The following is a 14556-nucleotide window of genomic DNA, read 5'->3' as shown; positions in this document are numbered from 1 at the left end:
TCAGATGCTCTGGAAGGGTAAGCAGATTCTGCTCCACATGAGGTACCTTAATCCTCACAGTTATTGTAATCCAGAGTGAGTAGTTAATCCGTTGAGATGTAATCATGTCATCCTACACTCAAATATCGGTTGCTGTACTTCATAAAATTCTCTGCATAAACAGCACAGACACGCTTGTGTACCCGAACAAGTTGAACAGATTCTTAATGAACAAAAACAAAAGAAACATTTTAGAAGTTTTGCTTCATGTTTTAAATGAGCAAGTTAATGTTTATTTTAAATAATTTTTGCGTTAGTAAGAGTGAGTAACACTTGGAAAGTAAGACGAATTTCTCTATCAAAAATTGGAAAGCTTCAAGATTTTCCCTAAAATTATCTCATTTATATTGAAAGGGTAACGTTAATCTCTAGTCCTTGTCAGATTGAAAAAAAAAAACCAAAAGGAATACATTGCTCGTGTTTTTAAATCAATTAACGGAGAAAAAAAAAGATAAAACGAGTGTGTGAAAAAAATGTTTTAAAATTCAAGGGTTTTTGTCAATAACATATTGTTATACGACATTCATTGTATAATGTATGCTTAATAGTAAATACAATTTTAGTAGAGCACTGATAACATGGATCACATTAAAAATAAATTCCTTAAACAAATTTTGAATGTGACGGAAGAGAAAGGGAGTTACAGTTCTTTTCCCATTGGGAAGCAGATTTTATATTGGAATAATTTAGTCTTATCTTTGCAGTGTAATCAAATACGTTTTCTCAGAATAACACATTTTTATGCATAAGTTATAGATAAAATATTACCAAATGTCTTTTCTATAAGAGACAAAACGAACCGAATTTTGCTTCTTTTGTGCTGAAACTTCTGAATTATTTGTTCTTTTATTCGAAGAACGGTTTGTGATACGAAAGTTTTTTATCGGTTAGAAACTTATTGTTAGCCTCTAGCCTAGCAATTCCTCTTAGTTCTAGAGATGTATTGTTTGTTATATTTTTTTCAAAGCGGTTACTCTGGGAAACTATACAAAATGAAAACAACACTTTCTAAATTTTATGTGTATGAAATGCTTTTCTGGATTTACCTTCATCAGGAACGCTCAAAGCCGAATATTTGAAATTCAAGGATGAATAAGAACAGTTGAAGGGCTATATGAACAAAAAGATAAAAAAAAATTAGCCAAATCCATCTAAGGTCAACTTTGCCTGAGGGAGTTGAAACCTTAGTTTCTTATAACTACTTTACTAGAAGATCATATTGATAAGTGCAGAAACAAAGATGATTGATTGATTGATTGTTGTTTGCTTAACGTACAGTAGTCAATATGTAATGTATATTTAGGGCAATACCAAATTAACAAGTCCGACACATATTGGAAAATGAGGTTACGTTGCATGAGGGAAGACAAAATTTTGCTTTTCAACAAGTCACATACGGAGCACTCACAATACACGGGTCATCGGTTTTAACGTTCCCATTCCGACATACCAAGTCTACCCTGGGGTCGTATTAAAATGATAGAAAAAAGAATGCATAATGTTACGAAATTTTAGTCTGTCATATGTCCATTGTCCCTAACCTCGTTTCTATGGTTTAGCGACTGATAAAAAAATGTCTAGTTTTTTTGTCATATAAATTTCTAAATCATTATGAGAAATAGAATAACTATATTTGGTATATGAGATTCTTGCAAGGTCTTCGTGTCCGTCAAACAGGGTTCACTTGACCATGCCGTCATTGCACTAATCACTGCTTAAAAAATGTATAGTTTTTGTCATGTGAATTTCTGAATTATTATGAGAAATAGAATTACTATCTTTTATGAAATTGATTTAATATCAGCAAGTTTACAGTGAATGTCAATTAAGAATTTAGCGTTACATTTGTATATACAAAAATACTACAACAGGGATATAGATTACTAGTACACCTGTCCTAAGTCAGGAATCTGATGTTCAGTAGTTGTCGTTTATTGATGTGGTTCATAAGTGTTTCTCGTTTCTCGTTTTTTATATAGATTAGACCGTTGGTTTTCCCGTTTGAATGGTTTTACACTAGTAATTTTTGGGGCCCTTTATAGCTTGCTGTTCGGTGTGAGCCAAGGCTCCGTGTTGAAGACCGTACTTTGACCTATTAATGGTTTATTTTTATAAATTTTGACTTGGATGGAGAGTTGTCTCATTGGCACTCATACCACATCTTCTTATATCTATAACCTGGTCAAAACGTTTACCACTGTAGATGTTTATAATAAAACTAAATATTGAGTTCTGTATAATCACATTTAATAGATTTATTTAAAAAAAGTATATTCCAATACATTGTTTAGATATAGGTGGAATATGTTATCTTCAAGATAAGAGAATATGCACATGACAAACTGTACCCTTACTTTTAGAACTGTGACAACGATTTAACAGGTAAGACAAACATTTTTATCGTAAACATACTGAAGCTATTGCGTGGAAACATTAACACAAATCTTTTTTGTAATTCGATTTATTTATTTTGTACATGCAATATTTTTTCTTCTTCTTAAGATGTTAAACAATTGAGTTAGATATAAAAAGAAGATATGGTATGAGTGCCACTGAGAAGACGACTATCCATCAATTACCAAGTGTTGACAACTCAAGGTCACCGTAAGGCTTCCAGCAATGTGAACCACCAAAAATGTCCAACGAAATAATTCTAATATATGTCTTATCTGTTTAATAACGATATATATATAAAAACTTTCCGTACGATTTAATTTAATTACAAAATTTCAAAAAATCTTCCGATAGAATAAAACATTCAAATAAATAATAAGATCTGAAGAAGTTAAAATCAGTTTTATTGGAAAATGTTTGACCTTAAACCATATAATACAAAGAAACAAAATGTTTGACCTTAAACCATATAATACAAAGAAACCCCTTTGTTCATTCTACAATAACGAGATGCACACAGTGTAAATGAGAACGAGAACTTTTTCAGCATTTTCAAATATAATGCAGAACATTGCACATTATCACGGTTATTCTTCTGTTATATTGATCGGTACGTCTCTTAATTCAATAATATTTTGTTTCAGATGTTGCTATTATTGGCATTAGTGTTGGTTAGTACCACGGTGACGGTGGATGGAGCGTGTAAAACGATTGGACATGTGTACGATTGCGCAAACTCTGGACGTACTTCAATACCAAATTTTACAACGATCCCAAATCCTGATTCAATAACAATTGTAAACCTCAATAATAATAACATACGAACCGTTCCTATTCATGCATTTAAAGGACTAACACACAAAGATTTAGAGATAAATTTAGGTCACAATCATATAACATCCATTCAGGATGGAGCTTTTGATGCTGTTTATGATACACTTGTAAAATTAACACTTAGATCTAATAATTTGAGGGATTTGTCACAGGCCCAGGATATTGGCAAATTGAATAAGTTGTCGTATTTAGATATCAAGGAGAACGCTTTTCCAGATGGAACAACATTGGATAGAGGTTCTACTGATAACGTGTTTCGTCTAATTGGGGACACAATAACGGAATTTCACTTTGGAGGAAGAAATATTGCTACTTGGCCGAGAGTTGCCTTAACCCATTTTCCGAAATTAGATACCTTGAACTATGAGGGAGGGTATCTAGCAAATATACCCTATGATGGATTTCATGGGTTTGAACACACGTTAAGAAAGTTGCACATATCTCACACACAACTTAGACAAATACCACTGGCAATATCACAACTTACACAGCTCCAGGAACTATATTTTGATGACAATATTCATGTACATGACAGTGGAATATTTGCCCAAGCTTTTGCCACCTTAACTCATACAACTAGTCCACTAAAAGTGTTAAGTCTACAAAATGACGGATTATCAAGATTCCCTGCAGTTTTGAGAAATCTTGTCAATCTTAAAGAATTGAATATGGGTAGAAACAACTTATGGTACGTGGCCGATGATGCCTTGTCACTACTCATTAATGCTTCCATCACAAAAATGGGTTTAAGTGGATGCCAACTTGATAGAATTCCACAAGCTTTACTTAAATTACCCAGCATGGCAGAGCTTGATGTATCGAACAATAATATACAAAGCATTGAACGGTATGATATGAGTAACCAGCCTACAATAACTAAATTGAACGTATCTCACAACCCTCTGGCATACATTTCTACTGAAGCATTTCAGTCGTTACCGGCATTAGAGGTTATTGATTTCTCATCCACTGCCATGACTCAGATTCCGAGAGCAATCATAAATACCCCCGCACTCAAGACTTTAAACTTGGCCAATTGTCTTATAGAATGTACCTGTGATTTGACATGGATAACGAGGCGTCTACATCAAGGAAAGACATTTATTGGGACTTGTGAAACTATTGAACAACCTGTTGAATCTTATATACAGACACGCGTTCCAACCTGTCCAGCAAGACGTTAATAAAAATATTTGCATATTCAGTTTATTCATATATATATTTGACGTAAGATCACGTCCATTAATAGTGTCCATCATTAGTCCAACCAGACAAGAAATTTTGGTCATGTATGGTTTATAATTGAGTTGCAATCGACACGGAAATCGTTTTCGGTTTATACGATTCAATCAATAATAATTATAATAATATCTCTCCATACTATTACTCATGGCCATTCTCTCCATTATATTAAGTACTCAAAGGTTTACACTAGTATACTCTTAATGGCTTTGTCTAAGAGGCTTTCGATTGAAAGGCCAGATTTGATTCATTTGCGACTTTGATCTCTGGATAAGAAAATACTATTTATATAAATGACTCCCATGGTCTCTTTTGCGATCCTTTACTGGTATACATTGTAATACCGGTATTGTTTATTTAATTTGGAAGAAATAGTTTTGCTTAAATGGATCTCTTGTACAGTATTTTTTAATAGCAGGTCCTTTATCCTTTGTTTTCATATATTGAAGATGAGACCCATTTCACAGTAAGTTGTCCTTTATATAACGAACAGAGAAAATTATTATGGGATAAAGTAAACAGTTTTTGTAATAATTTTAAAGAATTACCCAAGGATAAAAAATATTTCTGGCTGTTCACAAATGAGCATTTACCAACTCTTATGTGCCTAGGCAATTATATAATTAAGTGTTTAGAAATAAGATCCAGGTGGATACAAAATATATAAAATTATTATGCAATTATTGTTAATGTTATGTAAGACACATGATGTGTTAGGCTCTGATCCTGTCCAATATATGATAGTATTATATTAGGATATAGTTTTTCTTTTTTCCAATCATATTGTGCTTAATATTGTTGTAAATGATGCCCTTTATGGGTTCTTGATTAGATTAAATTCTTATAGTATTGTCTTAAACCGTGTGTAGATGATCAAAATTGGTTGAATAAATTTAACATACAGTCGGTCATACGTTTTGAAGTCTGTCTAAAGAGGTTAAAATTTAAAACCTAAAATAATTGATTATAAGACTGTTGCAGCTTAATTTCAAGTGGCAATTATTTCATGCATAATTATGACCGTCACAGGAAACAATGTATGTTAGATAATGTTTAGAAAGTTTGCCTTGGAACAGGTCACCTACAGACCCCTGAATATGTTGTTGCAAAGTGTTTTTGACGTGCAGAGAGAGTGCAAAGATAGTGGCACTTTCTCTACATGAGACATCGGATCAAACGTCTCCATTGTGACCAGAAGTTTTTAACCCGCTTGCTTGTATCTAACTTATATCAAGAGGTTAAGTTTCAATAATTTAGGAGGATATCTATTTATATTCAATGACATCTTCAAATAAATATTTAATAAATTGAATAAGTTTCTTTACATAGCAACAAATAACATCCAAAAAAGATTGACAAAAATGAGAGTTTCTTGTTGTCGAGTGTCGAAAGTCGAGTTGCGAATTAAAAAAGTCGAGAAAATTACACGAATAAAAATAAGACTTTTTGGTAAGTAAATGAATGAAATAAATATAATGTGATGAATAATAAATGCAATATTCCACTTTAAAAACTAGCTTCATTAGGTATGCATGTACACGTATACCTACCAACAAAATTATTTTCATTTACCTGTGTTTAAAGTTTTTGCAAATGGCTGATATTTTTGTTCGAGCTTATTGTTTTTCTTTAATTGTTTAACATTTCTTACCGATATAACATGTTACTTTTAGTATTCTTCCCTTAGTTTATTTATTTTGTATTTACATTGTGTCATAGGTCAAATTTATTTGTTCAGTGTATGTTCAATGGTGTTAATATGTCCTTTGATTGAGTTAAGCTATTTCAGTTGATATTTTATAGTGTGTCTTTCTATGTTGTGATGTTACACTATTGTTTCGGAAAAAGGGTGAAGGTTTGGTACCATTAAAACGTTTAAACCCGCTGCATTTGTTTGCACCTGTCCTAAGTCAGGAATCTGATGTTCAGTAGTTGTCGTTTGTTGATGTGGTTCATAAGTGTTTCTCGTTTCTCGTTTTTTATATAGATTAGACCGTTGGTTTTCCCGTTTGAATGGTTTTACACTAGTAATTTTTTTGGGGCCCTTTATAGCTTACTGTTCGGTGTGAGCCAAGGCTCCGTGTTGAAGACCGTACTGTGACCTATAATGGTTTACTTTTATAAATTTTGACTTGGATGGAGAGTTGTCTCATTGGCACTCATACCACATCTTCTTATATCTATATATCCAGGTGAAATCGGATGCTAATATGGAACTTTTGCAGTTTTTTACGGTTCGTACAAGTAAATCTGATTATGCTGCGTAAAATTTTATGTATTTTAAGATTTTTACGTTTGATTTATGATAAAACTGTTATTGTAGTAAAGTAAGTTTGCAAGGTCATTTGGCCAATATTACAAAATATTGAGGATGATGTCACAGATAAACTTTATCTTTCCTTTACTGTTCTGCATCTATTTCATTTAATAAAACACCAGGTTCTAAGATGTGGATTTGGTGGAAAAAAGTTCTCTCTTACTCTTGCCGCGGTTTCTCACTCTATAATTTGGAAAGATAGTGTTCGAATGAATATTTCTTTCAGTGGATAGGTTTTTCTTAGTTTTGCATCATGATCGACGGGTATTCAGTCGAATGTTTGTCTCCTGATTCCACCACTACTTAATAACACAGACGTGACATGCTTAACTGCTAACATTCTACGTCATTTGGTCTCTGGTGGCGAGTTGTCTTATTGGCAATCATACCAAATAATGGTAGAAAATTAATAATGAAATAAATAAAAAGTTATTTACTCATCGGTTATATTAAAATCCAATAAGGTTGCCTTGCTGAAAAGTTATATTATCTTTTTTGTGTGTGCCTTTTTTTTTTAAATATTTGACCTCTGTTCCATTCAACATCCTTACAGAGAACCTATTCTCTACACTAAAAATATTTATGTCTGTATAACCCCAAGGGTTGACTGGGAGTACTGAGTATATGAAAATGATTCCAGGACTTCTTCCGTCCGGCAGTGAAACCTTTGCTAAATTGTGGCTTCCGTTTGGCTGTGCAGAACATATAAATACGCAGGTACGTCAGGTTGGAATGGTGACATTAATCCGATGCCTCGTGTAGGGCAAATGCGTACGTTCTATACACGTTAAAGAAGCCGGCTTGGAAAAACTTTTTGAGGGGTCCATATGTGACCTGTTGTATAACATAACCCCATTTTCAAATGACAGTCCAAATTTCCGGCCCATCATCTCGGTCGACCAATCTAGTAGAACCTGCCTTGTGTATTAATCATTAACTTTGTATCGTCAACAAATATTCTTTAAATATTTGCAACTGGACGTTTAATCAAACAACAATCAAATTAGATTTGTTGTTCACAATACAATTGGTAGGGTCTGTGATATAGGTCGACATGGATGAAAGTACGTTGATGCAGGACTGTCACTCGAAGATGAAGGTATGTAATTGGATTGAGGGCAGCGTACTCCAAATAGAGGTGTTGGATTTAGTCCAGCGTACTCCAAATAGAAGTGTTGGATTTAGTCCAGCGTACTCCAAATAGAGGTGTTGGATTTAGTCCAGCGTACTCCAAATAGAGGTGTTGGATTAAGGTCCCCGTAACGACCGAACGTGGATGCGTATTTATAAATCCCACATAGCCAAACAGAAGTCCCACTTAAGCGATGGTTTTAGGATAAAAAAGGTTTAACAAAATAAAACTACCGATTTGTGATTTGGAGAATTTGATATTAATGGCAGATCTTTGACTATCTTTGTTAAGTGTTTTCATAACTTTAATGTAAACTCGGGGTCTGATTTTTAGCTTGACCCATTGTTTAGACAATTACTAAACGACTTTTGATTATTTGTTTCGTGTGGTTGCCACCTAACTCACGTATACCTCACATCTTGTTTTTCAAATTCAAAGTTTGAACCGGTTACCCATGTTGTCCTTTCCTGACCCAATCTGTCGTATGAGCTATTCTCATCACTTGGCGTCCTTAGTCCGTCGTCTTCCGTTAACTTTTACAAAACGATCTCTTCTGAAACTGCTTGACCATTGGGGAACCAAAGTTACCCACGATCATCATTGAGGTATCCAGTTAAAAAATGTTACCGATTTTCCAACCTGCTCCTTAACAGGACTAACAATAGATCATAGGGGTAACATGCAAGTAATATCCACAAACTTAAAAACGGCTATAGACATAAAGGAAAATCTGACAGGGACAAAAGTGTTCAGAACGTCAAGATCTACCTACTTTCTTTTTTACACCAAAACTGTCAGACGACTCCTAATTGGAGTTATTGTCCTTAAATAACGAATTATTTAAGATTTTTCATTTTTGGCTATTGTCTTGAAAACTATAATAGATAGAGAGTGACTCAATATAGCAAAAGTTATCAGCAAGACAAGATAACAAAAAGTATTTTAATCGAAATCGTCAGTCAGCTCCTTAAAAGAGATAGCGATGGCCCCAAAATGACGATTATTAACATGTTGTGTGTGTTTGCTTATGATCTTGACAAACCAAAACAGACAAAGAGAAACTTTTGATAGAAATATTTTCAACAGGACAAGATTTACCAATTTGTCATATTGTCAAAATCGTACATTGCGTTGCATAAGATGTTGTCCCTGAACGACGATTTTTACCATTTGTTCGCATTTTTGGCCAGCGTTAAAGTAGGAAAAGAAAATTTGTAAACAGCAGAAAAGATCAGAAGTACATGTAAAACGTCTACAAATCTGTCAACACGGCAGAAATCATCGGTCAAACTTTTAATGATGTTTTTCCCCATTTTTGGATTTTGGCCAAAACTATTGTAGATCAAGAAAAACTAAAAAACAGATATGATCAGAATAACAAGATCTGCAACAGAAACTATGCAAGTATATTAACACGGCCACATTGTCAGTTTACTCCTTATATAAGTTATTGCCGTTAAATTGCGATCTTTGCCCTTTTAACGTGTTGGACCAAAACAATAGTAGATAGAGAGAAAATAAAAAAAGAAAAAATATGATCAGTATAACAAGATCAATAAAAAAAGACTTTAGTCTATATCATATTCTAGTCTTCAATGTTATAGATATCTAGGTTAGCGACACATGCTCTTACAGGCCTCTGGTTTTTATTTACTGAGTTGAAATAATAATTAAAAAAAAAAACACTAGTGAAACTCATGTACTGAACAGAATCTTTAGTTTTCACGATTTTTGCTTTAACCATTTGTTAACCATCGTTACTTTCAAGTCACTTAGGAGTATATGAGCTTTCCTGATGCAGGTAAATCCAGAAAGGTGCTTTGGACGCAGACTAATTATAAAGATATTTTCTTTTTTTGAGAGTATATGTAATAATAACAGATGTCGTCTGACTGTCAAAATAAGCTAACCGAATTTTCTATTTTTTTTAATATAATAATGCCCACACATTATAATATCTGATGCAAAGCAGTGTCAAGAAATTAAACCAATCGTCACATGTCATATGATTGTAAAATGATATCTCAGATTTACATTGTCGCCTTTCGTTTGCATTGTTTCATAGCATGCATTATCAACGTTCTAAAATTGTACATCTTAATCTCAAACGTGACAAAGGACATTGATGTCTTGCTTCGAAGTCTGTCTTTCTCTCAACAGATTTTGTATTTTGATATGATTGGATGAAATCTGACCAATGATTATGTCACTTTATTTCCTGGTTAGAGATGTCTGAGAATTGACATATTGTAAAAGTGACCCCGATCTATTTTTTGTCTGTGTCGAAAGTGTACTGAAGATCCTGCTGATGTGTTACAAAGTACACATGAACTGTATAGTACTGTTATATATCTAGAAATTGCACAACGATTTCTATTTTAGAAAATCTTAATAAGCATTAAGGAATCAATAACTGGGGAATTGGGTATGAGAGTTCTATAATGTAAAAAAAAAATCATTTTCATATAGACCTTTTTACGTAAGCATTTTTTTATTGATTGAAGAGATGATATAATATGTGTAGAGAAAAAAAGAATCAACCGTCAATCATGAACAATTTCAAATTCAAAATTTAAATAAACAAGTATGTCATTAATCTCATGTATGTAAATCAACTTCTACTGTCCACCATTAAATCATGGTTTGTCGTTTCATTTTATTTTTTTTGCCATAAGTTTTTCATTCCATTATCTTTATTCAGTTCGAAATACCACTGTATCAAAGAGCTGGCATTGAGTATTGAGAAAATGTAAATAAATAAATGGAAAAAAAAACCAACAAAAACAAACACGGAGTTGCACGGGATGTCGTGCAAAGAATACCACTACTTGCTCTTATTACACATTGTCGAAAAATTCCATATAAAGTGGGTACTACTATTCAAAGTATTGTCAAACAGGAAGAGATTGTTCGGGTCTGAAGTTCAAGTTCAAATATAACAGCATTCCTATAGGCAGAAAAATTCAAATCTCATTGCGTGCTCAAATATAAGCAGCAATTATAATGAGAATTGTCCTTTTCTAAATTTGGATATATTAGTTTCACAAAGAAAAATGTATACGAAGATTTACGACAAAAGAGACGATTTTGTTTTCCCTATTGTTAATTTTCCTTTTTAAATGGGAATTTTTCCAATGGCCCCTCCTTACGATGTGTATATTCCCCCAACTCGTTAGCTATTCCCGTGTCTTTTAGATTTCAGTGATCGTCATATGTATAACTAGTAAATGATTAATACAGGACTTCCGTTATCACAAATTTCTTAAAAAATTTACCAAATTCGTATATGGATACAATGATCTGGCTTAAACGTTTGGTTGTACCTGTAGAAACCTTATTAAAAACGGGATATATCATCCTATTTTTTACATTGATGTTGTTTATAGAGACCATAAATTTAGATACGATCCATGTAAACTTCTAACTTAATTGAATATACGTATTCTTAAAGGTCATCAAGTTAAAACTGCAGTAAGAGTATTGAATATTGTTTTAATCGGTACTCACATTGGTTTTGTCATTAATGAATTAGAACATTACTAAATATGAATAGTCGTGTAGCTTTGAACACTTATGATCCTCCTTCCTTTCTGTGCTTATATTTTGGCATTGCCTTAGGTCATGCTTTTCTCTGTTTTACACTAAATCTGGTCGATATGATCTGATTGATTGATTAAGATTTATTTATTAGTTGTAATTGGCTTTGAATTAGCTTTCGGTACGAACATGATTTACAATATACTTTTCTTGAAATCTCCGTTAATACATTTAAAATTATTAAAAAACTAAGGTTCCAACTCCCTCAGGCAAAGTTGGACCTTGTATCAATTTAGGTTCATTTTTGTCATATAGCTCATCAAGTGTTTCAGTACTTATACATCAATGGCTTTAAATGTTTGACATTGAGCGTTTGTGATGAAGCGCTTCGGACGCTTAAAATTATCTTAAAAAAGTTATCTTTTATTTTTAGTAACTGCAAGGACACTTAGATCGGTACTTAGTATCTTTTGTCCTTTCGTTAGTGTTCTGGTAATTCGTGCAGATCTGATGAGTAGTTCCATTTCCAATTGTATTTTCAAAATTTGTTTGTATGTTGTGCTGCTTCACACAACTGTTCCAGGTTAGGGGAGGCTCCTCAACATGTTTAATCCAGCAAATTCTGTATGTGACTGTCCCAAGTCGTCCGGAGCCAGTAATTCAGTGGTTGTGTTTTGGTACTGTCCGCCATATAAAAATAAGGAGATATGGTATGATTGCCAATAATCAATACAGAATCATGGAGCACGTGTTGTTTTTTAATTTATTTTCTATCGTAATAATTTCGCTCCTTTATCATATGTGACTTGTTTAATTACAAACTATTATGAAAATAAGATGTAGGTTTACGTTAATTAAACAGCAGTCCAACGGCAGAAACAAGAGAAATAAAGTGGTTAGTTAACACACGGTCTTCAACCATAGACAAGTGTCATAACATATGTCAAGCTAAAATGTTTGTCTAGTCTAAAATATTAATAAAAACAGAAACTATAAAAAAAATCTGTCATCCAACACAAAATTCCCTAAATTAGATAACCCCACAAGCATAAAGATGTAAATGGCTTAAACGGTATATATTTATTTTTAAAGTTTTAATGAAAGTTGTATCCCAAATGAGAGGCTCGTATCAGAAATCTTGTAGAGTACCCCTGAGAATGTAAGTAAGGTCATACTTTTTTTCTTATACATGACTGAAAGTCACTACGGTATAAGATTGTACAATATACACATTTTGAGGTGATAAGATGGACATAATTCAATGCTAGTCTAACAGAGTATTATTTATGACAACACATACAGACTATCCAGTGTATTGACAAAAAAGAGAAAAGTCTCGTAGACGCTAAGAAGAATCATTGTGAAAACATTTGGGAACAAACATATTTATGATGCAAACAAAAACTGTACATATATTTTGTGTTTAACCGATACGATGTGTCGGTGTCTCAACTCACTAACGACATGTTTTCGCTGTCTTAGATCTTAGGATACCAATAAACTAGTAGTCGTCTGATCTGTAATTTTACTGATTGTGACTCAGGATGAATTTGCATGGCGGGTGATGTATGCATATAGGAGACGGTTACCCTGTCGAAACACCTGGTCTTGCTCCTGTGATCTCAATTTTTGTTTGTTACCATGATATGTCTCTTCCTAATCGATTGTTACCATGATATGTCTCTTCCTAATCGTTTGTTACCATGATATGTCTCTTCCTAATCGTTTGTTACCATGATATGTCTCTTTTTCCTAATCGTTTGTTACCATGATATGTCTCTTCCTAATCGTTTGTTACCCTGATATGTCTCTTCCTAATCGTTTGTTACCCTGATATGTCTCTTCCTAATCGTTTGTTACCCTGATATGTCTCTTCCTAATCGTTTGTTACCCTGATATGTCTCTTCCTAATCGTTTGTTACCATGATATATCTCTTCCTAATCGTTTTACGAGATTTGAACATCGGTAAACTACTGACGCCTTAATCAACCTTATTATTAAAACTTTAATGAACTTATCCTGCTCGATATCCTCGTATATCAACATCCCTGTGCTGCAGAGGGGTGACATGTAATAAAGACGAATTAAAGAGATTACTATTTTTAAATAATATAAACTGAATAGCATAACTGTATTACCGGTAGTTTATTTATACTATTACCTGTAATAATGGAAAATTTGAATTTGGTCCAATTGATATATGGTTTGATGGTTTGTGGCGCAATTGAAATGCAAATTCGAACTTATACAAAGCCTCAAAAACTCCCTTTTAAATAGCAGTCATTGGAATAATAACGGATTCAGAATTTTAAAATATTGGTAGGGAGGGAGAAGGGGATGCAGGTAGAGGGAATAACTGAAAAGTGTTAGGAGTAGGCCCGACAGTGAAAAATCAGAAAAGTATACTAAAAAAACACAAGTATTCGGTAGTATTGAGGAGGGAGGGGGCAAACTTGCAATGGACCCGCCAAGATAAAACGTTCTATTTAAAAATTAAACACAAGAAAAACCCTAATAAAACAATAGCACAAGGATTACTTACTGTGATAGCAATGACATTCTGACAACCATCAAAATACATACATATTTTGTAAGTCATAAGTACACTTTAATTCACAATTACCTATTGCGTTGAGCTTTGACATATAATAACGATGTACATTTGAGTGTTTTGTACTTACGATTATGTTTGAAATTTACACAAACAAATGTAATGTACTATCGTTTATGTTTTCAAGTTAAATACTTCTACATATATTTGTGTACAACGGACTTGTGTAATATACAACGGATAACTTTTACAAAATAGAAAAAAAATGACTTTCATCTACACATTGTGTACGTTATACTTGTGTTGTGTAATTTCCTTACAAGGTAAGACTGGATAGATTTACACTACTTTGTATAGTATGTGGGGGGTGTTATGGTTTTCCCTAAAAAAATAATCTGATCACCAATTCGATGAAAAAAATATTGTGGTCAAGCAGATGACAAAAATAAAATATTCTGAATCCAGATTTTCCCCATACCTTATAGCGTTAAATTTTGAAAAAAAATAAT

At 33.1% G+C, this 14556-nt stretch overlaps 1 protein-coding gene across 1 annotated transcript; it reads left to right on the top strand.

Moving 5' to 3' along the window:
* The first annotated feature begins 2994 nt into the window (after positions 1-2994).
* LOC127698844 (leucine-rich repeat-containing G-protein coupled receptor 5-like) lies at positions 2995-8030 on the top strand. The gene is made up of 3 exons (XM_052202528.1): positions 2995-3043; positions 3316-4217; positions 7875-8030. Exons 1-3 carry the CDS (start codon positions 2995-2997, stop codon positions 8028-8030), a joined length of 1107 nt encoding a protein of 368 aa, XP_052058488.1.
* Positions 8031-14556: the final 6526 nt, after the last annotated feature.

Source organism: Mytilus californianus, unplaced genomic scaffold (assembly GCF_021869535.1).
Source record: "Mytilus californianus isolate M0D057914Y unplaced genomic scaffold, xbMytCali1.0.p SCAF_4, whole genome shotgun sequence".
Classification (NCBI taxonomy): Eukaryota; Metazoa; Mollusca; class Bivalvia; order Mytilida; family Mytilidae; genus Mytilus; species Mytilus californianus.
This window is presented reverse-complemented; position numbering and strand designations above follow the sequence as displayed.

Coding starts and splice junctions, on each gene's coding strand:
- LOC127698844 (XM_052202528.1), top strand. CDS start 2,995: ATGCAGAACATTGCACATTATCACGGTTATTCTTCTGTTATATTGATC. Junction 3,044..3,315: donor TTCTTCTGTTATATTGATCG/GTACGTCTCTTA, acceptor AGATAAATTTAG/GTCACAATCATATAACATCC. Junction 4,218..7,874: donor AGTCGTTACCGGCATTAGAG/GTTATTGATTTC, acceptor TCTGTGATATAG/GTCGACATGGATGAAAGTAC.